The 24,468-nt window shown below is 43.4% G+C and overlaps 3 protein-coding genes and 1 long non-coding RNA gene across 4 annotated transcripts in view; 3 read left to right on the forward strand and 1 right to left on the reverse strand.

The window, feature by feature from the left end:
- Positions 1-24,123, reverse strand: part of cdca3 (cell division cycle associated 3) — a 31,548-nt gene extending 7,425 nt beyond the window's left edge. Inside the window, exons 1-2 of the mRNA XM_031905626.1 lie at positions 24,037-24,123; positions 14,390-14,543 (exon numbers count right to left, since the gene is read on the reverse strand). The gene's annotated coding sequence lies outside the window, so the exon portion shown is untranslated. The remainder of the gene's footprint in view (positions 1-14,389; positions 14,544-24,036) is intronic.
- LOC116412099 lies at positions 14,672-15,958 on the forward strand. Its single transcript, XR_004223550.1, has 4 exons — positions 14,672-14,938; positions 15,074-15,219; positions 15,621-15,715; positions 15,845-15,958. It is a non-coding gene; the product is annotated as an uncharacterized LOC116412099 (long non-coding RNA).
- LOC116412097 (phosphatidylglycerol--prolipoprotein diacylglyceryl transferase-like) lies at positions 17,414-21,135 on the forward strand. Its single transcript, XM_031905630.1, has 9 exons — positions 17,414-17,577; positions 17,921-17,985; positions 18,102-18,171; positions 18,465-18,601; positions 18,759-18,882; positions 19,210-19,283; positions 19,408-19,475; positions 20,177-20,242; positions 20,322-21,135. Exons 1-9 carry the CDS (start codon positions 17,463-17,465, stop codon positions 20,374-20,376), a joined length of 774 nt encoding a protein of 257 aa, XP_031761490.1. The 5' UTR covers positions 17,414-17,462; the 3' UTR covers positions 20,377-21,135.
- LOC116412098 (serine/threonine-protein kinase N1-like) lies at positions 21,233-24,468 on the forward strand. Its single transcript, XM_031905631.1, has 8 exons — positions 21,233-21,697; positions 21,855-21,931; positions 22,389-22,531; positions 22,778-22,885; positions 23,001-23,081; positions 23,472-23,816; positions 23,907-24,212; positions 24,298-24,468. The coding sequence occupies exons 1-6, from the start codon at positions 21,582-21,584 to the stop codon at positions 23,670-23,672; spliced, it is 726 nt and encodes a 241-aa protein (XP_031761491.1). The 5' UTR covers positions 21,233-21,581; the 3' UTR covers positions 23,673-23,816; positions 23,907-24,212; positions 24,298-24,468.

Consider the following 24,468-nt stretch of genomic DNA (forward strand, 5'->3'; position numbering starts at 1 on the left):
CCCTCTGTCTTCCTACAGTATTACCCCCCCCCCATTCCTGTCTGCACCCTGGCCCCTCTGTCTTCCTACAGTATTACCCCCCCCACCCCATTCCTGTCCTGCACCGCTGGCCCTCTGTCTTCCTACAGGTATTACCCCCCCCCATTCCTGTCTGCACCCTGGCCCCTCTGTCTTCCTACAGTATTACCCCCTCATTCCTGTCTGCACCCTGGCCTCTGTCTTCCTACAGTATTACCCCCCATTCCTGTCTGCACCCTGGCCCCTCTGTCTCCTACAGTATTACCCCAGGGCCGCCATCAGAAATCACGGGCCCCTCACAACCAAATTTTCGGGGCCCCACTCCTCACACACCCCAATGGCCCCTCCCCCAGTGACCCCTCCCATCAATACAAAGGACATACAGACATTGCGTGGCCGGTTATTGCGTTTGCATTGGTGCCAGGGCAGGTACCCCTAAACCATTGCTAGCCAGCCTAGGGCCCCCTAAAACATTGGTGGTCCTCCCCCAAATTACTATGGCCTGCTCCCTGCTTCCTTTCACTCCCTCCCAGCATCCTCCTGTTTCTTCCCAGGCCACCAATCATCCTCCTGCTCCAACCCCCCAGCATCCTTCTGCTTCCTCCAGGCCCCCCAAGCATCCTCTGGCTCCCCCCCAGGCCCCCCCAAGCATCCTCCTGCTCCCCCAGCAATCCCCCTGCTTCCCCCAGGGCACCCCCCAGCATCATGCACTGCATTCATGCAATATCATACAAAGTGCTACATGACCTGCTTTTTCATTTTTCTTTCTTGAATTACTCAAGCTTTGTAATTTCAAAAAAATAAAAAATGAAATAACATGTCAGAAGCCGCATATATGTATGAGTTAGAATGGTAGAAGGTATATTTTTCAGTGGATTTAGGAATACAGCAGCAATTTGTATTTATTCATTTATTTTTGTTTGTAGCAGTTTCCTACCTGCTGCTTCCCCCACTCAGAGTATGGGGACCCCCACTCAGACTATAGGGACCCTTGCTTGCTTACCTGGGCACCCAAACATTATTATAAAATGTGTAGGTTGGCACTATATCAATAAAAGGATAATTACACTAAAATGGTGAGTTAGGGACACAGCACAAAGTTGAATTCATAATAAAATAAACACAAAAAATTAGTGGGAAATGAAAGACTAACATCCCAGAAGGCAGCAGCACTCACAGGGAGCTCAGCAGAGTGGATTATCCACCTGTCACATGTTGTTATTATGATCCTTAATTAGGGTATGAGTCTTGGTGGGGATTGAGAGAAAGTGGCTGCTGCCAGAGGTTAGAACTGAACAGCAGGAAGGACATTACAGTTTACTTGTCTGTGTGTCACTGTGCCCGTATGTAACTCTATGTGTCATACCGCGCTCGGGCCCCTTTTAATCAAGTCCGGGCCCCGTCTTTCGTTGCGTCCTTCACTATGTGCCACGGCTCACTTCTACTTCTGCGGCTTTTATAAGGTTGCGCCGTGCGTGTGACGACGTCAGCACGCACGGGCGCAACCTTATAAAAGCGCAGAAGTAGAAGGCAGCCGCGGCATATAGCGAAGGACGCAAAGAAGACGGGGCCCGGACTTGATTAAAGAGGGCCCGAGCCGGGCCCCTTTAAAAGCTAAAAACGCCCGGCCCGGGACGATTGTCCCCCCTGTGCCCCCCTGATGGCGGCCCTGATTACCCCCCCCCCCATTCCTGTCTGCACCCTGGCCCCTCTGTCTTCCTACAGTATTACCCCCTCATTCCTGTCTGCACCCTGGCCCTCTGTCTTCCTACAGTATTACCCCCCCCCCCCCATTCCTGTCTGCACCCTGGCCCCTCTGTCTTTCCTACAGTATTACCCCCCCCCCCATTCCTGTCTGCACCCTGGCCCTCTGTCTTCTACAGTATTACCCCCCCATTCCTGTCTGCACCCTGGCCCTTCTGTCTTCCTACAGTATTACCCCCCCATTCCTGTCTGCACCCTGGCCCCTCTGTCTTCCTACAGTATTACCCCCCCATTCCTGTCTGCACCCTGGCCCCTCTGTACAGTATTACCCCCCATTCCTGTCTGCACCCTGGCCCCTCTGTCTTCCTACAGTATTACCCCCCCATTCCTGTCTGCACCCTGGCCCCCTCTGTCTTCCTAAAGTATTACCCCCCCATTCCTGTCTGCACCCTGGCCCCTCTGTCTTTCCTAAAGTATTACCCCCCCATTCCTGTCTGCACCCTGGCCCCTCTGTCTTCCTAAAGTATTACCCCCCCTTCCTGTCTGCACCCTGGCCCCTCTGTCTTCCTACAGTATTACCCCCCCCATTCCTGTCTGCAACCCTGGCCCTCTGTCTTCCTACAGTATTACCCCCCATTCCTGTCTGCCCCCTGGCCCCTCTGTCTTCCTACAGTATTACCCCCCATTCCTGTCTGCACCCTGGCCCCCTCTGTCTTCCTGATAGTGTATGTGTCCACTTTGTGTAGGTTAAATACGGTGCTTTATAGTGAGTGCAATTATATATATGTATAAATAACAGTAAATAAAAATAGATCACGGGACTATTTAACCTGGTATGACAGTTATAAAAAACAGGGTCCTGTGGTTTCTGATGGCACCCCTCCCTAGATTAACTACCTTAGGAGAGATTCCCTCTTGAGATTTTGGCACATATTTTGTCTGGCGCTGCCCTCTAGTGGAAAACAGAAGTAATCAAATGTCTCCATTCCACCTTGTGTAGGTTAAATACGGTGCTTTATAGTGAGTGCTATTTATATGTATAAATAACAGGAAATAAAAATTAGATCACGGGACTATTTAACCTGGTATGACAGTTATAAAAAATAATCATTCACATAATCAAACTCCTGTACATTTGGCTTATTTAAGATCTGATTCAGCTCCATATACAGTGACATCAGGTAGCAGGACACAATAACATAATTCTTTATATCAAATGTACTCCCTGGAGCATATATATCCACTTTAGATTATAGCTGCTAGGCCATAACTTGGTAAGAATAAGTATAATCCCCTAGGCAGCAGTAATGTATGGATAAAGCAAAAATGAAATATAGACTCTAATTATAAAAAATGACACTAACGGAATCACGTGGCGATTGCTACTACAATTGCAACCTGCGTACTAGCTGGCATTTAGTTACTTTTTCTACAAGAAATGGAATAGTTATAACACAGTCATGGAACTTTACGGTGCATTTTGGGGATTATGATCTGGGGAATATCTATCCCGGGTAATACCTGTGAATCCATAATGATTTCTAACATAAAGCTGCGTTTCTTTGCCTGCCCAATAAAATGGTAGATAAGTATAGTGGCTGATAGGGCTGGTTGGGAGAATCAGTGGGAAATCTGCGCATATAATGGAATAAGGACCTAATTAAGCTAAAAACCCATGATGCAGCCATTGCTTGTTGGCACAGTGGCACCGAGTTTTAGGCCAGGGGCACATTGGGCATTTACTTTGCTCTCTTGTGTAGAGAATGTGTCTTCTGCCCAGGCCTGGACATAGAGTCAAAATAGGCCCAAGTACTCAGGGGTCCAAATTGACCCTATCAGCTAAATAATAGTGACTGTCTATGGCATCTTAAAGGAGAAGGAAAGGCTAATAATCTCCCCATACTTCACCTGTTCAGAAGATCAGATGCCAAACAGGAAAAAAACCGCTGAGCTGGGTAGAGAAGATTCCCATAATGCAACGCTCCTGCACTGACAATAGGACTAGATCCATAGCTTGCACATGCACACACAGCGGGAGCGTCTGGTTGCCACGGCGACGCAGCCGTCAGGAGAGCGAGTTCTGTCTCTGTATAAAGAAGCGAGTAGCGTTGAGTGTTGAGCGCGGGGGGGGGGGGTATATCTCTTTCTGCCCAGTGTAGTTCTGTCTCTGTATAAAGAAGCGAGTAGCGGTGAGGGTGGGAGGCGGCGGAGGATGCTCTGTGACATGCTGTGGGGTAGCGGGGGGGATTTGTGGCAGGTGAACGGTGACGGGGGGTGGCAGAGGATGCTCTGTGACATGCTGTGGGGTAGCGGGGGGGGTTTGTGGCAGGTGAGCGGCGAACGGGGGGGGTGGCAGAGGATGCTCTGTGACATGCTGTGGGGTAGCGGGGGGGGGGTTTGTGGCAGGTGAGCGGTGAACGGGGGGGGGGTGGAGGATGCTCTGTGACATGCTGTGGGTTAGCGGGGGGAGGGGGTGGCTATACAAAACTCTGCTAAACTCTGTGACATGCAGACCCGGCAAGTCGGGGGGGGGGGGTGTGGCAGAAGGCAAATGTAAGTGTCAGGCAAACATATGAAGGGAGGGGTTTGTGAGCAGGTGCGGGGAGCGGGGGGGGGGGGCTGGCTTGTGCTTTTCAGCCCATACAGACATGCTGGACAAGATGGCGGCGCCGTTCACTGAAACAAGTATGTAGGTTCTAGTATGTGTATCTCTGTAAATCTGTCATTAGGCAAGCCAGGAATAGAGCGATTTTACTCAGCAATAGTAGTACTATTTAATAGTGTGCGTAATAGGTTTTGCCTTTCCTTCTCCTTTAATATTTTTGGCTTTTTGCCTATTTTATACTGCTCCCTATACAAGGTAATGCTCTTCCAGTATCAGCATCTGACACCTACATTGGGGTGTTTGCAGTGAGCCCCCCAATTACAGCCTGTGTGTTATACTGTCAGTGCCCGCTCACCCAACTCCGCTGCCAGATGTAACTGCAAGGGGGGGCTGGGAACGAGGGTCACAGAATATTAGTGGGGTCTCAGCCCCCTATAATACACCACGCTATGCTATTATATATGTAGCCCAGGACGGTGCTGCTAGTGATGACTCCCCGCTTACTATGGGGGGGGGGCAGGTATAATTTTGCTGTTACTTGGCGTGCCTCCACCCAGGGTAGGGAGAGGTAGAACTGTAACACCCCTCCCTCCCTGGGAACTCTGTACTGTCCTCCTTGGACTAGGACTCCCTGCAACTCCCGGTACCCTGCCCCTCCCTTGGGGTAGCTGCTTACCAGGCAGTGCGGATCCACTGGGTATGAAGAGCCAAGACACTGGCGGTGATGATGAACCAGATGAACTTGCTTTATTGAGTGCAGGAAGGACTTCCAGGATAAGTTACACACACACACACCTCAGGGTACACTCTCCTTTACTCCTCTCTTAGAGAACCTCTCTCTTGGGGTTACCCACGGTACTCCCGCCATCTAGGAGCTCCCCGCAGTACTCTCGCCAGAAGACCCTCTCTTAGGGCTCTCCCCGGTACTCCCGCCAGGCTGACCCTCTCTTAGGGCTCTCCCCGGTACTCCCGCCAGGCTGACCCTCTCTTAGGGCTCTCCCCGGTACTCCCGCCAGGCTGACCCTCTCTTAGGGCTCTCCCCGGTACTCCCGCCAGGCTGACCCTCTCTTAGGGCTCTCCCCGGTACTCCCGCCAGGCTGACCCTCTCTTAGGGCTCTCCCCGGTACTCCCGCCAGGCTGACCCTCTCTTAGGGCTCTCCCGGTACTCCCGCCAGGCTGACCCTCTCTTAGGGCTCTCCCCGGTACTCACGCCAGGCTGACCCTCTCTTAGGGCCCTCCCCGGTACTCACGCCAGGCTGACCCTCTCTTAGGGCCCTCCCCGGTACTCACGCCAGGCTGACCCTCTCTTAGGGCCCTCCCCGGTACTCCCGCCAGGCTGACCCTCTCTTAGGGCTCTCCCCGGTACTCACGCCAGGCTGACCCTCTCTTAGGGCCCTCCCCGGTACTCACGCCAGGCTGACCCTCTCTTAGGGCCCTCCCCGGTACTCACGCCAGGCTGACCCTCTCTTAGGGCCCTCCCCGGTACTCCCGCCAGGCTGACCCTCTCTTAGGGCTCTCCTCGGTACTCCCGCCAGGCTGACCCTCTCTTAGGGCTCTCCCCGGTACTCCCTCCAGGCTGACCCTCTCTTAGGGCTCTACCCGGTACTCCCTCCAGGCTGACCCACCACAAGGCCTCACCCCGGTACGCTCGCCTGAGCACCCCTTGATTATGAATCTCCCTGGTAGCCACTTGCTCAACCTAACTAGACACTACATGCCCTAAACTCCAGCACATGGATTGCTGGGGGGTCTTAACCCCTCTTACTCCTGGTGGGGTGATCTCTGCCCGTTCTAAATATCCTGTCTGTCACTCCTAGAGCGACCTATTACACCAACTCCTAAACTATAGACTCCAGCCTGTAGCTTGCCTCTGTAAAGAGGGTGGGTTCCAGCACTAAAACCACACAGTCTGTGTCATCCCCTTTTATACTTTTAGCACAGCGCCATCTAGTGGTTGCTGTTGAATAACAGGGAAACTCCCTTTTAGCACATAAACATCTAGGACCACCTTTAGGTGTCCAAATCCCCTGAGGCCGCCCTCTAGTGCCTGTCTAAACGGGAACCCACCCCCAAATCTGGGGATCCCTACATATATATAGTCATTTTATATGGATGGCACAGAGGTTTTGGGGTATCACTGCTGGGGTTGCGCATGTTTTCCCGAGTCGTTGGTAAGTTACTCACATTCGGTGATACGTCCCAGCCGCGACACCTCGTTTTCTATGGAATTGAAGTTGGTTTCTTATTCAGCCAGTTTCCCGTTCATGCCTTTGAATTTGCTTTTCTTATTCAGCCAGTGAATAAGTAACTGGGGTTTTAAAGAAATAAATTACTTTGGCCCAGGGGTTTAAAAGTTCATATTCATTGACAGAGTTGCCCAATATAAACTACAGCGCATTCCGGCCTGGTCCGAAATGGTTCTTGGCAGGAAAAGTGGCATCGAAGTGGGCATCCTTGCAATTCTGCCTATTTGAGTAAGTAACGGGGGTGCTGAAAGGGTTAAATGATCTTGGGCCACTGATTTCAACCCATTTATTTTCAGGCATGGGTGCCCCACATTGTATGCAGCTTGTTCTGGACTGGCCTGAAAAGGTTCTGGGCAGGGAGAGTGGTATGGAATGGGCTTCCTTGTAAAACTGCCTATTTGTGTAAGTAACCGGGTGCTGAAGGGGTTAATTGAACTTGGCCCACTGATTTCAACCCATATATTTGTAGCCAGTGGTACCCCCCAGAACCATTTTGGGCCAGTCCAGAACGTGCTGCACACGATAAAGGGCAACCATGCTTGCAAATAAATGGGTTGAAATCAGTGGCCCAAAGTCATTTAACCCCTTCAGCGCCTCTGTTATTTATTTAAATAGGCAGAAGTGCAAAAGATGCTCCCTTTGATGCCACTTTTCCTGGCCAGAACCTTTTCGGGCCAGCAGCTCCCCAGTTTTTAGTTTTAGCAGCTATCTGGTTGCCAGGGTCCCAATTACCTTAGCAACCAGGGAGTGGTTTGAACAAGAGACTGGTATATGAATAGGAGAGGGCCTAAATAAGTAACACTAAAAATAAAATTGTAGCCTCAAAGAACAATAGTTTTTGGCAGCTGGGGTCAGTGACCCCCTTTTAAAAGTTGGAAAGTGTTAGTAGAGGAAGGCAAACAATTAAAAATAACTATACGAAATAAATAATGAAGACCAATGGAAAAGTTGCTAGGAATATGACATACTACCAGTTAGGATAAAGGTAAACCATCCCTTTAAGACAGGGCAGCAGTAACCGTACGTAAACACAAACTGACGGCATAAATATGTACGGTTCCAGTTCATCACTTTATCACTGTCATCACTTTCCTACCCCTGATCCTAAGGGCAAACTGGCTTTTCAACATTTCTCTAAACTCACCGCGAGTAGGGCTCGCTGAACTCAATACACCCTCGTCTTGGGCCGATAAAATAATATTTGTCACCGTGAATTATTTACACAAAGCGCTTTACACAAACACGTTCACTCGGCTGATATTTCCTTGTGCAAGAGCTGCTGGTTCTGCATGTGATTCACTATCGGGGGCACCTACCCACTGTAGCCCTCCCATTGGCGCTGCCCTAAGGGCCCCTAGTAGGGATGTGCGCATTGGGGGACATGAACCTTCCAGTGACATCAATGATGTACTCGCTTTGGTCATCGCTGCAACCTGTTATCCAGAATGCTTGGGACCTGGGGTTTTCCGAATAATGGATCTTTCTGTAATTCGAATCTCCTACCTTAAGTCTGCTAATAAAATTATTTAAACAGTAATTAAACCCAATAGGGCTGTTCTGCCCCCAATAAGGGGTAATTGGTAATTATATCTTAGTTGGGATCAAGTACAGGTACTGTTTTATTATTACAGAGAAAAGGGAATCATTTAACCATTAAATAAACCCAATAGGGCTGTTCTGCCCCCAATAAGGGGTAATTATATCTTAGTTGGGATCAAGTACAGGTACTGTTTTATTATTACAGAGAAAAGGGAATCATTTAACCATTAAATAAACCCAATAGGGCTGTTCTGCCCCAATAAGGGGTAATTATATCTTAGTTGGGATCAAGTACAGGTACTGTTTTATTATTACAGAGAAAAGGGAATCATTTAACCATTAAATAAACCCAATAGGGCTGTTCTGCCCCCAATAAGGGGTAATTATATCTTAGTTGGGATCAAGTACAGGTACTGTTTTATTATTACAGAGAAAAGGGAATCATTTAACCATTAAATAAACCCAATAGGGCTGTTCTGCCCCCAATAAGGGGTAATTATATCTTAGTTGGGATCAAGTACAGGTACTGTTTTATTATTACAGAGGAAAAGGAAATCAGTTTTAAAATTCTGAATTATTTGATTAAAATGGAGTCTATGGGAGACGGGCTTTCCGTAATTCGGAGCTTTCTGGATAACGGGTTTCCGGATAAGGGATCCCATACCTGTATAGGTGCTATTACAGATATATAAAGTACTTTCCATAACCTGTTAAATCAACTGTCACGGGGGGCAGGTATTTAGTACGTAGATACCACATTGAAACTGGAACTAATGCGAAAAGATCATTTATTTATATAATTAAGGCCCACTGGGTGTTAGTTACAGTGAGCAGGTTGTCTGATCTCTGCAGTTAGGTATTTAATTAAATTACTGAATTGACAGAAAGGATCTGATTTACAGCATAATTGCGAAATTGGACTGGTGCAGTTGCCCATAGCAACCAAAAGGCTGTCATTGAATAATGTGTTGCTTGAAACGTGGTAGGACAAAGTTTGGGAAGTCCATATGGCTGGAGGGGATGGTGGGAGATATAGTTTAGCAGGCTGGGGGCAGTAGTTTGCACAGTACATATGGCCGGAGGGGATGGTGGGAGATATAGTTTAGCAGGCTGGGGGCAGTAGTTTGCACAGTACATATGGCCGGAGGGGATGGTGGGAGATATAGTTTAGCAGGCTGGGGGCAGTAGTTTGCACAGTACATATGGCCGGAGGGGATGGTGGGAGATATAGTTTAGCAGGCTGGGGGCAGTTGCAGTATGGGGGGGGGTTTAGGGGGGTTGCACAGTACATATGGCCGGAGGGGATGGTGGGAGATATAGTTTAGCAGGCTGGGGGCAGTAGTTTGCACAGTACATATGGCCGGAGGGGATGGTGGGAGATATAGTTTAGCAGGCTGGGGGCAGTAGTTTGCACAGTACATATGGCTGGTGAATGTTGCTGGGAGCTGTAATTCAGCACATTCAGGGCTGTAGGTTGCTCAGTGTAATGCCAATATGGCACGGTGAGATGTGCAGTTCAGCAGCTGGAGCGCAGGCAGATGGCTGTTAAATTCAAACTCCATTTTGAGAACAAGCAGAGCCAAGATGCACCTGTGATGTCATAATGTGCACTGAGGTTTCCATAGCGATACAACCAGGCCCTGCTGCTCCAGTGCAATGTACACTGTGATGTCACAATGAGCGATGATGTTCCTTTACCTTCGCAGCTGAACTAGTTCCAGAGCTGAGCTAATTGGTTAGGGAGCAGGTCGTCTGACGATTTGCTCTCTACTAATTAGTGATTCTTTTCATCTTTTCAGCGATTTTTGTTATTTTATTCTACTTATATCACCGCTCATCTCTATATCTGTAAGCATAATATTCTAACGTGATCTTTACAGTTGGTTTTGTATATGTATTCATGTGTATCTGTATATATATATTATATAGAGGTATGGGATCCGTTATCCAGAAACCCATTATCCAATAAGCTTTGAATTACAGGAAAGCCATCTCCCATAGACTTTATTATAAGCAAATCTAATTTTAAAAAAATATTTTCTGTAATAATAAAACAGTACCTGTACTTGATCCCAACTAAGATATAATTACCCCTTATTGGGGCAGAACAGCCCTATTGGGTTTATTTCATGGTTAAATGATTCCCTTTTCTCTGTAATAATAAAACAGTACCTGTACTTGATCCCAGCTAAGATATAATTACCCCTTATTGGGGGCAGAACAGCCCTATTGGGTTTATTTAATGGTTAAATGATTCCCTTTTCTCTGTAATAATAAAACAGTACCTTATACTTGATCCCAACTAAGATATATTTAATCCTTATTAGGAACAAAACAATCCCATTTGGTTTAATTAATGTTTGATTATTTGTGACGGGTATGTCAAATTGAAATGACATTTAGGGCCAAACTGAGTTTATAACTCTGCAGCTATGCAAATAGTGGAGGGGGCATTATTTTCATAATAAATCAGTATATTAGGGGCAAACAAACCCCTTTCCATCATTATAGAGCTCGTTATTGCCTAAATTATTTATAACTATATACAGGTATAGGACCCATTATCCAGAATGCTCAGGGCCAGGGGTATTCCGGATAAGGGGTCTTTCTGTAATTTGGATCTCCATCAGGGGCGGGCCAAGCCGACCGGGCGCCCACCTCCCCGCCCCCCCCCAGCAGCACATGCGCGCCAAAGTACAGGAGGAGGTGCAGGGGGGGCGGTGCAATTACATCGGTCATTGCCTCCGCCGCTAATGTCAAGCGGCGGAGGCAGTGACAAAGTAGCACTAGGGGTAGGCAGGAGAGGTCCCCCAATCGTTGCGCCCTAGGCAGCTGCCTCTTCTGCCTACCCCTAGTTCCGGCCCTGATCTCCATACCTTAAGTCTACTAAAAAAATCAATAAAACTTAATTAAACCCCAAAGGATAGTTTTGCATCCAATAAGGATTATTTATATCTTAATTGGGATCAAGTACAGGTACTGTTTTATTATTACAGAGAAAAGGGAATCATTTAACCATGAAATAAACCCAATAGGGCTGTTCTGCATCCAATAAGGATTATTTATATCTTAGTTGGGATCAAGTACAGGTACTGTTTTATTATTACAGAGAAAAGGGAATCATTTAACCATGAAATAAACCCAATAGGGCTGTTCTGCCCCCAATAAGGGGTAATTATATCTTAGTTGGGATCAAGTACAGGTACTGTTTTATTATTACAGAGAAAAGGGAATCATTTAACCATTAAATAAACCCAATAGGGCTGTTCTGCCCCCAATAAGGGGTAATTATATCTTAGTTGGGATCAAGTACAGGTACTGTTTTATTATTACAGAGAAAAGGGAATCATTTAACCATTAAATAAACCCAATAGGGCTGTTCTGCCCCCAATAAGGGGTAATTATATCTTAGTTGGGATCAAGTACAGGTACTGTTTTATTATTACAGAGAAAAGGGAATCATTTAACCATTAAATAAACCCAATAGGGCTGTTCTGCCCCAATAAGGGGTAATTATATCTTAGTTGGGATCAAGTACAGGTACTGTTTTATTATTACAGAGAAAAGGGAATCATTTAACCATTAAATAAACCCAATAGGGCTGTTCTGCCCCAATAAGGGGTAATTATATCTTAGTTGGGATCAAGTACAGGTACTGTTTTATTATTACAGAGAAAAAGGAAATACATTTTAAAATTCTGAATTATTTGATTAAAATGGAGTCTATGGGAGATGGGCTTTCTGTAATTCAGAGCTTTCTGGATAACGGGTTTCCGGATAAGGGATCCCATACCTGTATAATACAGTAGGGCCCACTGGGTGTATCCCCTTTGGCCCAGTCCGACGCTGACTGGAAAGGTTTAGTTTGGACAGTCCTTAAAAATGTCAGTTAATGGAAAATAAATTGTAGCCCAGAGGTAAAGAGTTTGGCCGGTGGGGGTTTCTGGGAACTGGGAGCAAATAAATTGAAGACACATTAAAAAAATCTGTTCTTTTTTATTGTAGGATATAGAATGAGTGGAAAATTTAAAAAAATATTCACCAAATTTTTTTGCTGCAAGAGTAAGGTAAGGCTGGAACTTGATATTAACTCCATATGTTACTGGGCCCCAATGTATGACAAGATGAATAAGACCTTTTTTGTTACTAATATATACCAACATATCAGTTATTGATCTGCCAGGAAGGAGCAGGCTGGAATGGGAGCTTTTAGTGCAGCTCAGTGTAATGTAACGAGCCTGTTAGGGTTCAGCAAACAGTGTAACACACTATAACAGACTATATCATTTATAAATAGTGAATCTGTCCTGTTTCACTTTGCGTAACTGCCGAAAAATTAGCAAAACCCATAAAATTTGTGAAAACTGGCTACTTTACGACTTTTTTGACGTAGGCAACTTTTTTTTGGCATGAATCCAATCCCAAACCGAAGCTTTGATTCAGTGCATCCCTAATCAGTATAGCAACATAATCATAGAGGGGCTTACAGGGAACCTTGTGAGTTGTAGTTCAGCAGGAATGCCCAGTGCGCCAGTCATGATTTATAAATGGCACCAGGTGATCACCCTGTTGGCCCCAACCAAGAAAACGATTTCCATATCCCTTATTATTCCCACCATAGGCCTAAATAATACCTATAACATGTATTTACAGCTAATTGCTGGGCCCTGAGTATCACAGGGAACTCTAGAAAATATATTGCTAAACCACAAAGGACACATGTTCTTTATCAACATGCAATATATTCAGTATATACTGAGTAATGTCCAACCTGTGGCCTTCCGGCACCGACCCACAGCTCAAGGAGCTCAGTAGATGCTTTGTGATCTGCTTCCAATGAACCTTAATGTTAATCCCCACATATATGAGATACAATTAGTCCCTGTTTGTAACTGTAAATACAGTATGGAAACTCTTGTTCTCTTTCTGTTACATTTTATGGTCTCACAAAACACATATTGGTATTTCTGTCTCTGTAGCAAACAAGTGAATGCTCAAATGTTCATCAATTCCAGTGGGAAAATGAAGCAGCGCTAACAGAAGCCCAGAAACCTCCAGGTACGGTATTCTAAGAATTTCTGCCTTATTTTGTTGTTGCCACTCATTGGGTACCCCCAAAAATACTTAGATTTGAACCTGTTTTGAAGGGGAAACATGATCCCTGTCGTTTAAACCCTTGGAAGCCAAAGTGTAAATGACACGTGCATCCAGCTAGAACCCAAGTTTTATGACAGAAGTGTAAATGGAAGTGAGTGTGAGCTCTTGTACACTGTATGATTCAGCTCCACACAGCAAATCCCAACATTCATGGTGTGGGGGAGCATAGAAACCCACTGACTGAGGCCTAAGTGCAAGGAAGCTCTAGTTTTCCATAGTAAACCCTTGAATGCTGGAGTGCTTATCAGTGGTTACATATGCTTCCTTACAGCTATATTAGCCCCCATACTGTGCCCTACACTCTCCTGGTTAGGTATTTCCCCTACTGGGGCAGCAGGGACACATCAGAAACCTGAATGTACTTATTATTGTTATCATCTAAACAATGTACTAATCTATATTTTATTCTGTAGAAGCGAGCGTGAAAAAGGGCAGATTAAGAAGACTGCGCAAAGGCATTATTAATTTCTTTCAAAGGAAGAAGAAGGTAAGGGGCAAGTGTTAAGTGGATCAGAAGAAGCTGATAGGTCTTACATATTTAGTGCCTCTGGGGCATATTTATTAAGCTAATTCTAACTATTTTGACCAAATGTTATGATTACTTCTATCACTAGTCATCCCATGAATAACTTTCTGCACTTGTATAAATAGGGGTACAGTGGCTACATCTTAAATCAGGCTTCAAACCTTGTTTATGATTCCATTGATCTGTAGACAGATCAGTCAGATACCCCAAAGCCAAAACTACTGTGCTGAGGGCGTATAGGTCTGTGGCTCAGTCTTCCAATAGGATAAATGTCTGATATTGTAATGAAGCAAAATACCTGTTATTATTTCATTGTTTACCATCATTTCTTTTTATTCCAGAATGCCAGAGTTGAATTGGTTGCCAATTCTCTCATTGAAGAAAAAGAAGAATGTGTGATGCCACAAGAGGACATCATTGTGGAATATAATCCACAAAAGTTCTATTCAGGTGTAGTATAATTTTTATCAACCCTGTTGAGATCATAGCATGAATTATTATAGTTATGGAGAACAAACCCAATGAGCAGTAATAGTCATGTCATTTATTTTGTTATATTTCTACAGAATTTCTACAAATGGTTCAGAATTATACCTTGAGTTCTGAAGGATCTCTAGATCCGAAGGCTCAAGAGTCAGAATCGGAGAAATCCGAGAGCAGCAGCGAGACTATGACTGATGTTGATTGCAGCGTAAGTTCCTTATACTGAAATGTTTGCGGTGTTGGTGGGTGCAAATGACCAGAATATCTGTATTGTAGTAGGAAATGAAAAATAAATCATTAGACATATGAGATCCATATATGTGTATTGGCATCAGCCTCAGCCCTTCATTACGATACTTGTCTGGGCTCTATATTATTGAACAAAAATGTCTAGAATATTGACTTATGTTATCATTATAATTACGCCAGTCCATTGGCATAATATCACATTTATTTCCCCTATATGTCTCTGTATCCTACAGAATGCCAGCGTTGGTGTTGCTGCTTCTTCCACCTTAAGTGAAGAAAACAAAGAATCAACAGAATCAGTGTTTGAAATCCCTGAGTTATTCCCGACTCAGGAGACAGAAGAAACAGAGAAACATGAGATTGAGATAGAAGATTTGCCAATTGAGGACACTGAATCTCAGATCTGTTCAGGTAAAGGGATAGGAAATCTTCTACTTGATAATTGGAAATCCGTAGGGATTAATTAGAAACGCTCTGCAGATCATACTGTAAATAATTGCAGTAAAGAATGAGCAACAATAAAATTATTTTTTTCTATTTCCACAGACTCTTCACAAAGTGATTCTGCCTCGGCTAGCGCTAGGCCGCATGTCACTTTAATACACGTGAAAGAAGCTGAATATGCCAATATTGTTCTGTCACTAGACCAGAAGGCACAAGAGTGGATAATAGAACCTATTGATGATACCAGGGTATGTATTTTACAATGCAATTTTGCCCCAAATATCTTTATCACTGTAGAAATGGGTTGATCTTATCAAATAATAGATACCATAAATGAGTTCTTAGCCTCATTTTAGCATCCACTTATACATTCTGGCCAGACTTTACATCAAATAATAGGTTATATTACACTAATTATCCAAATAACAGAATATTGCCGGCCGTACCCAAGTGATGATGCCTTTTGTGTTTCAAATAGTTATATATTCCCGCAGAGAATACGCCAGAGTCAGTTCCACAGTGTGAATAAAATCACATGTAGTTAAAATACCCTAATCCCAAATCTTAATACCATAATAAATCAGCCCCCCAATCTCAACTTTTTTCTGAAATCTATAATGATATTTGGTACATTATTATGTTTTCTTAGGAGTCCAAAAGCGACAAACCTATTATCGCCAAGGAGATCTGTACAAGGCCACGTGTTCACTTTAATACACGTGAAAGAAGCCGAAGAACGCAAAGGTACCGTATTAAAGAAACAGGAATTACTTTTCATCTTATCATAATTATTATTACCATGTATTTATAAAGCACCAACATAATGCTGTATTATATAGGGAATATCATATATTTGTGTTTATATTTTTGCAGGACCTGTGCCACCAGTAATTTTAATTACCAAGGGAAAAGAGGTTTTGTATAAATATGACCTTGATTCTTCTTCAAGAGAAGAAAGTTTCCCTCTGGCACGGCCGGTGCTGAGGCCTTATGCACCGAGCTTATCAGAACAGGAGGATTCCATTGCCAACGACGTAGAAGTTGGAAATGTGCCTGTAGAAGTTGGAGAAAGGATGGAATTCTCGAAGAGCAGTATTGGGACTCTATATATTGAGGCAAGTACATTACATTCAGTCTTTGTCCAACAACCTCCCCCCACTGCCATATTGTACTCACTATCCTCCCATCTAACCCGCCATATTGTACTCACTGTCCTCCCATCTAACCCGCCATATTGTACTCACTATCCTCCCATCTAACCTGCCATATTGTACTCGCTGTCCTCCCATCTAACCCGCCATATTGTACTCACTGTCCTCCCATCTAACCCGCCATATTGTACTCACTATCCTCCCATCTAACCCGCCATATTGTACTCACTGTCCTCCCATCTAACCTGCCATATTGTACTCACTATCCTCCCATCTAACCCGCCATATTGTACTCACTATCCTCCCATCTAACCTGCCATATTGTACTCACTATCCTCCCATCTAACCCGCCATATTGTACTCACTGTCCTCCCATCTAACCTGCCATATTATACTCACTATCCTCCCATCTAACCTGCCATATTATACTCACTATCCTCCCATCTAACCCGCCATATTGTACTCACTATCCTCCCATCTAACCTGCCATATTGTACTCACTATCCTCCCATCTAACCCGCCATATTGTACTCGCTATCCTCCTATCTAATCCGCCATATTGTACTCACTATCCTCCCATCTAACCTGCCATATTGTACTCACTATCCTCCCATCTAACCCGCCATATTGTACTCGCTATCCTCCTATCTAATCCGCCATATTGTACTCACTATCCTCCCATCTAACCCGCCATATTGTACTCACTATCCTCCCATCTAACCCGCCATATTGTACTCACTGTCCTCCCATCTAACCCGCCATATTGTACTCACTATCCTCCCATCTAACCCGCCATATTGTACTCACTATCCTCCCATCTAACCCGCCATATTGTACTCACTATCCTCCCATCTAACCCGCCATATTGTACTCACTATCCTCCCATCTAACCCGCCATATTGTACTCACTATCCTCCCATCTAACCTGCCATATTGTACTCACTATCCTCCCATCTAACCTGCCATATTGTACTCACTATCCTCCCATCTAACCCGCCATATTGTACTCACTATCCTCCCATCTAACCCGCCATATTGTACTCGCTATCCTCCCATCTAACCCGCCATATTGTACTCACTGTCCTCCCATCTAACCCGCCATATTGTACTCACTATCTTCCCATCTAACCTGCCATATTGAGTCCTATAATCCAAGCCATTTAGTTTACAGAATGCAATCCCATTCATATTCTCCTGCTTTGCCAGACTGCATCCCATAATTCTTACCTATTCAGAATAAAGGCAGATATGGTTCAGGGGGAGGGGGCTTCTGCTGATAATAATAATATTATTGATTGTATTTCAGCAGCTTTATATTTCATAGTTATGAAAAATGCTAAATGTCTTTTAACATTTTACTTTTACAGGACCTTATTGCCATGTCAGCTAATACAGCTGAGAAATATGATTATATACCCAGAAACGCATGGGTTTTTGAAGAGCAACAAATTTCAGGTAAAAATATGATGGATCACTAACAAATATCATTCGTTATTTTCTACTGTTTGATGATTATACCTGGTGTTCCCTTGGCAATATAACTAATAGGGAAACATCTCAGTAGCCAAGACGTAACCATAACTAAACTTGGAAAAGACTCATCTTTCTTGGGGCTCATAAGCTAAATGTGGGACTCAACTTGTAGTAGTTCTATAATCTCAGCTATAGTAACTAGATACTTAACTCAGTGACTATTTCACAAATAATATAATGTTCAATATAACCGTAATTATAAAGTCTTAAAAACAAAGGATGTTGAGTGTAACCCCACCTAAAATGTAGTAAAATTTCTCTTCAGATATGGACTTGCATGGACAGAAGGCTAAAGAGACAGAAGACGTTCCTCCCCTTGAGGCCTTTATAGTAAGTACAATATATTGGCAGCATTTGTTGCACTAGTTTAGCTGATTTATGAATAAAATACATGTAAATGTTGTTCCACTGATATTCAAACAAGTGATATCTGTTTGCTCTTTTAGGTCTCAGAGAGCGAGTCAATCCCAAAAGCAAAGGATGTAATTGAGGAGAGAGAAGTCCAGACTCCGCCAGGTAGAGTTATTAAATCATTACTGTCATTTTGTATTTACTTACTGAGTCTTAATGGAACCCATAACCATTAACATCATTATTAACACTGACGCCTAAACTTTATATATAACAATAACTGGTGAACAACTTCATGTTGTTTTTCCATTCAGGTAGGGGAAATTAAATGCTATAGGTACCGGTGATTAGCATTTATATACATATATCATTCATGGTTTCTTTGTCAAGGGATGGTTGTTGTTATGAAGGACAAACCCCACGCATGGTAATTAAATCATTTTCTCTTATTTTTGTAGCAATTCCAGCAGTTCTTTCTGATCCTTCCTCGGATACTGATAAATCAGTGACCCCAAAGAGTCAGAAGGACTGTGAAGAGGAAAAGCCACAGGATGGAGAAGACAATGTTCAGGAGGCTTCTGCTGAGAAAGCATCGGTGAGATATTAGGGCAGGGTTTAATAATAGGCTTGTGTATCTGGATATATATATATAATATCCAGATACATCTGAGGCCTGAATGATTTTAAATCCCATGATTTCATTATATTTCTTTATGTTCCAAAGCACTTAATTTGTTGTGTTTTATTTACAGAAGCCCAGAAGCATTGTTCAACCGAATCCTGTGGAAGAAAAAGAACAGAAAGAGGAATCCAAAAAAGAGATTCCAGCAGATGTTGTGCAAGTTGTGAAGGAAAGAGAGGCCCAGACTCCTGCAGGTAGAGTTATTGAGTGATTACTAACGGATTTAATTCCCTTATTGAGCTTAGAGGTGCTCATAACTATTAACATCATCTAGTTCCCTGTTTCACTTTCAATCTATTACTAAACTCATGTCCTACTGAAACACATATGTGTATATATATGGTTAATGGGTGTGTAAGAAGAGATGACTATTATACATTAAGTTCACATGCCATGTGTACCTATAGGTAGTATATATATTTATATTCATTTTGTCCTTCAGCTCTTTTATCTGTGATATTTGTAGTCATAGGGAAAAAATCCATGTATTGTGATTAAATCCTTTTCTCTTATTTTTATAGAACCTTCAGCAATTCCACCTGATCCTTCCCCAGGTGATAGTAATGCTAAGAAACCGATGAGTCGGGACCAATGGGTAAGATTTTGGAGTGGGGCAAATACTTGGCCTATGATATATATATACAGTATATTATAAGGATTGTGATTAAGGATTTCGCCATGAAACAACTGAATTATTGGTGTTTTATTTCTCTATCTAGTATGCACAAATGAATGAAATGACCAAAGAGATCAACTCTGCCCTGAAGTACACAACGTTGAAACCAAGGTAAGATACAACCTGGGATTTATACAATTAAGCTGAGAAGATGATGTTCTGTATGTTGTATGAGATGTTGATGACAGGGGCCCTGTTTCACTAGACCAGGGGTAGGGAACCTATGGCTCGGGAGCCAGATGTGGCTCTTTTGATGGCTGCATCTGGCTCGCTGCCAAATCTTTAATAAAAAAAAATAACGGGGGGGGGGGTGTGGCCTGCGCTCGGCAGATAGACGACGTGTTCTAAGCCGTAGAACACGTCTTCTATCCACTGAGCACAGGCCATGCCCTTCTCCGCATCCGCCATCCTTGGCACCCACCCTACCTTGCCCCTGCGCTCGGCGGATAGAAGACGTGTTCTAAGCCTTAGACCACGTCTTCTATCTGTCAATCGCAGGCCACGCCCTCCTCCGCATCGCATCTGGCATCCTTGGGTCCCACCCTACCTTGCCCCGCAGCATCCGTGGCCAATCATATGGTATGGTTCTCACAGAATTACATTTCAAAATATGTGGTGTTTATGGCTCTCTCAGCCAAAAAGGTTCCCGACCCCTGCACTAGACTGTGTGTATCGGCTGGGTCTGGGTACTTCTGGGATGTGTAAGTTAGATCTCCTGGGAGTAGGAAGGGCTGAGTAGGACACATGTAAGTGAACAGGGCACCAGAGGGTTAACTGAGACAATGTTTTAATCTTTGTTTGTTTCCTCCCAGAATTAAAACTACAAACTTAAGGATTTCAATCTTCAATGTGAATTGGGATCTGGTGGTTTTGGAAAGGTGAGTTCCTCGGCCCCTATGTGCCATTGTGATGTTTCTAAACCTATTCCAGGGATCTGATGGATGTTTCTCCTTCTAGGTTTATCGGGCAAAACACAAAGCATCAAGGAAGGTGGTTGCCATCAAGGCTATAAAGAAGAATGAACTTAACACCATCAATGATTTAAGAAAGTGAGTTAAATGGGAACAGAACTATTTTGTCTTTGTATGAAGTGAAACTTCCTTAGTTGTAGCCCCAGATTATATAAAGCAGTATTAAGATTTATATCTGTTCCAAAAGATACATTTATTTTCAGTCATTTCCTGCTGGCCACTTATCTTTTTCATCGCTGTTGTTTGTTTCTGATAAAGTGGCCTCAGTCTTATTTTCTAGCACCATGAAACATTATGAACCTCAGGCTTTGCTTTTCTATAGATTGGTCTGAGCAGGATCATTTGCCCCTATATAATGTGTAGCTAATTATAACCAACTGCCAAATAACTCCCATGTGTCACAGAAAATATTTGTAATATAATAAAACTTTAGAAGAGTCATTTACTTAACACAGGGGTAAAACTGCTAGAGCACTATGGGGCACGAGTTTACCCCCCTTAGTACCTGTCTAGGAAACACTTGCATCCCTAGTTCTGCTGGTCTCTTCAGAGACCCCTAAGGGCTTACTATGGCCTCTCTTAATTGTGTTTGGGCACAAGTAGGGTTCTGGTATCAATTCATTATGTCTCCCGATGGTACATGTGTGGGTTGAGCCCAATCCTTGGTCCTGAATTCCTCCTATACCTACTTTGGCCAGTTGGAGCCAAGAAATTGCTTATGTGACTGTAATGGGACATTATATTGAGCAATATTTAGTTTATGTTATATGTTTCTTATCTTGACTTTTTGATGGTTTTATTTCCCAGTGTTCTCCTAGAGCAGCGCATCCTCCTGCTGGCGAAAAGAACACAAAATAATTTTGTTGTGCCTCTATTCGCCTCTTTTAACACCGCCCATCACATCTGCTTTGCGATGGAATATGCACAAGGAGGGGACTTGGCGTCCCAGCTGAGCCGACAAGGGATATCCATGAGGAGAACTATGTAAGTGCTACTGGGCTTTTAGGGAGGGTCACTATTCCTGACCAATGAACCTGAATGGTTTTATTAGTATTGGCTAATTCATAGACAGGGCACTGGTGGTGTTTTATTCCCACTGGAATATGACTGGGACTATGGTATTGCTATTGCAGCACTATTATTGCACTATAATTTCACCAACTGCCATAGAACAGTACAATGCAAATGATGGAAGAGCATTAAAGTGACCCTGTAATGACCTGGAATCATTAGTGTTCCCATATAGATGTATAACTTTGTGTTTATAAAACTAACAACTGACTTTCCTCTTTTCTGTAGTTTCTACTCCGCCTGCACAGTACTAGGGCTGAAATTTCTGCATGAACATAACATCGTTCACAGGTAAGTAGGGCATCTATCCTTGGTCCTAGTAATAACTGATGTCTAGAGGGCTGGTTCCATCTACCTTGTAAGCCATCACGCCCAGTCTGTGTTATAATTAAATGGTTTCTAGTTCTCTAAACAACATTTACATAAATATTTCCTTTTCTTTATACAGAGATTTAAAGCCCCAGAACATACTGCTGGATAGATATGGATATGCAAAAATAGCAGACTTTGGCCTCTGTAAAGAAGGTAAGATTTCCTCATAGGATAACATAGCATACAAGGGTTTAGTACGTTATAGGGCTCTTTACTTATGTTAGTTACAAACATGGGAGTTGAACTGATTAAAATGCCATAAATAAGGTGTGTCTGTTTGTGCCCCCGTATACTGGGGCTCCTGGGCCAACCTAGTACCTGACTAAAGGCATTCTAAAGGCAGCCAGGCCGTCTGGGTACATTCTCCTTCTGATTGGCCTTCTTGCCAAACACATACAAAACATACAAGGGGTGCACACATGGTATGGCTGCCTTCCTATTGTCCTAATCATTCAGGCAAAGGGCAAAAATGATTGGAACAGCAGGAAGGGAAGAGGAACTGGAGTCATGGATATGAGTGGGAATTAGCGGGCCACTATAGGGGCCATGTATGGCCAGCTTAAGGGTAAACAACGTACAGCTAACTAAAGATTTTTCTTATGTGTTTAAGGAATCGGTTACATGGACACAATCACAGGCAAATGTGGAACTTTAAATTATATGGCGCCAGAGATCTTCACAGATGATTCCTATACTAGAGCAGTGGACTGGTGGTCCTTGGGAATCATTATTTACAAAATGCTTGTTGGAAAGGTAAGTGCCCATTAACAGACCCAATAAGGGGATCACTGCTGATCTTGGGGTTTCCTCTAGCAGTTTTTTTTTTAGTTTGTGCCTTTTCATGTACATGTTTTGTCCGAGACTGCTCTCCTTCCCATGGTTATACAGGGATTGGGGTGAGATAAAATGTACCTTTACCTGGTAGAGGTTTCTCTTACTGTTCTCACAGTAACCCTTTCTTAGCCGGCTTCCTAAACAAACACATTTTCCCTTTTGCAGGCGCCATTTAGAGCAAAACTGAAAGAGGAAATGATTGATCTAATCGTCAAAGAAGATGTAGAATTTCCAGAAGGTCTAGATGAAGATGCCAAATTGCTGATAAGAAACGTAAGCGGCCATAGCAATTAGTGCCATGCAGTTTGCTCATTGGGTGTTTTATATTTAGATTATCTGATTATCCCTTGTGTTTTTATATGTGTAACCAATGTTCATTTTTCTGTAGCTGTTGTGCAAAGAGCCCCAAAATCGGCTTGGGTCAAGCCAACAAGGTGCTACGGACGTAATGAGAAGTCCATTCTTTAAGGTAGGTTAATATTTTAGTTGTCTTGCAACATGTAGCCATTACTAGAAGAGCCATTGTTGGTCAGTGCTGGTTGGGTTGGGCTCGGCAGCACCATTGCAGTATAAGTACCTACAGGAATTGGCTAAATTATTCCAATAATAGTCGACCTTCGTGGATGTCTCAATTGTCAATCAGAGTCAAATATTTTTAACATAATTTAGTCCCTGAAATATACATATTGGTGTTGCAGCTCTTTTTGACAATGTACCTTGAGTATAATAATCATTTGCCATTCTTATTATGTCCCAAATAATGCAGCGGTCTGTGTTTTCAAATTCCAGCTATTTATTTGTCTATAAGTGTAATTAAAGCAATTTCTCCTACTAATAAAGTATTCATCTTATTTTACAGGGAATAGACTGGGTTGCACTCTCCAAGATGCAACTCGAGGCCCCACACATTCATCAAAGAACAGAGCAAAGGCAACAAGGGAGACAAAGGGTCCATTTAGAGTCTAAGAATCTGTCAGAACCACCGATAAATACATTTCCAAAAATGCTACAGGAATTTGAATACCCTGCACTGATTGCAAATAAATGTGCAATGATGTAAAAGCCTACAGTATTTAGGATGTTAGTCAAGTGACAGTAGAGGAATACAAGAGACAACATGGACCTGAGCAGCAAGAAGTTTGGCCATATAGGCCTATGCTGAAGAAGCCCAGGCCGCTCCTATAGTCCATCTCCTCCCCTGCAGGTAAGGGGTTTGTCTATAGCTAGATAGATAAAATATACAACAATGAAACATTAAACAAGATAATGAGCTCTCATTTCTATGCTTTTCCAGATCTCTTAATCAATAGGATGGCATCTCTGCATTCCGTTTGGGGAGTGAGAAGACAAGTTGGAGAAGCGCTCCTATGTATCGGCCATGCCTTTTAGCACATTTATTGCAGAAAGTAAGTGGCGCTTCTTACCTTTGTAAAGTACATGGGAGCAGCTGAGGAATTGAAGCACTCTATAGAAGTATGGAAGTGGTGTGCCGAAGAACTTTTCTATTGTTAAGACAATATTCTACTTATTCCGTCATCTTTAAGAGGTTCCTGAGGAAGCCTACCCAGGCTGTTCCTACAGTCTGGTTCCTCCCCTGCAGGTAAGGAGTTTGTCTTTAGAGTTACAAAATATGGAAAATGAAGGGTTAAACAAGATTACAAATTCTCATTTCTCTATTTTTCCAGAGCTCTAAAGTAAGCCGATAGGACGATGCCTCTGCATTCCGTCTGGGGAGTGAGAAGACAAGTTGAAGGCTTTTTTTGTTGAACAATTCTTTTATTAAATTTTAAATGTACCCTTTCTGCAATATAATGATTACAGAAATTAAATAAAATAAAAAAAATATATAACAAAAA

This window comes from Xenopus tropicalis, chromosome 7, assembly GCF_000004195.4.
Source record: "Xenopus tropicalis strain Nigerian chromosome 7, UCB_Xtro_10.0, whole genome shotgun sequence".
NCBI lineage: Eukaryota > Metazoa > Chordata > Amphibia > Anura > Pipidae > Xenopus > Xenopus tropicalis.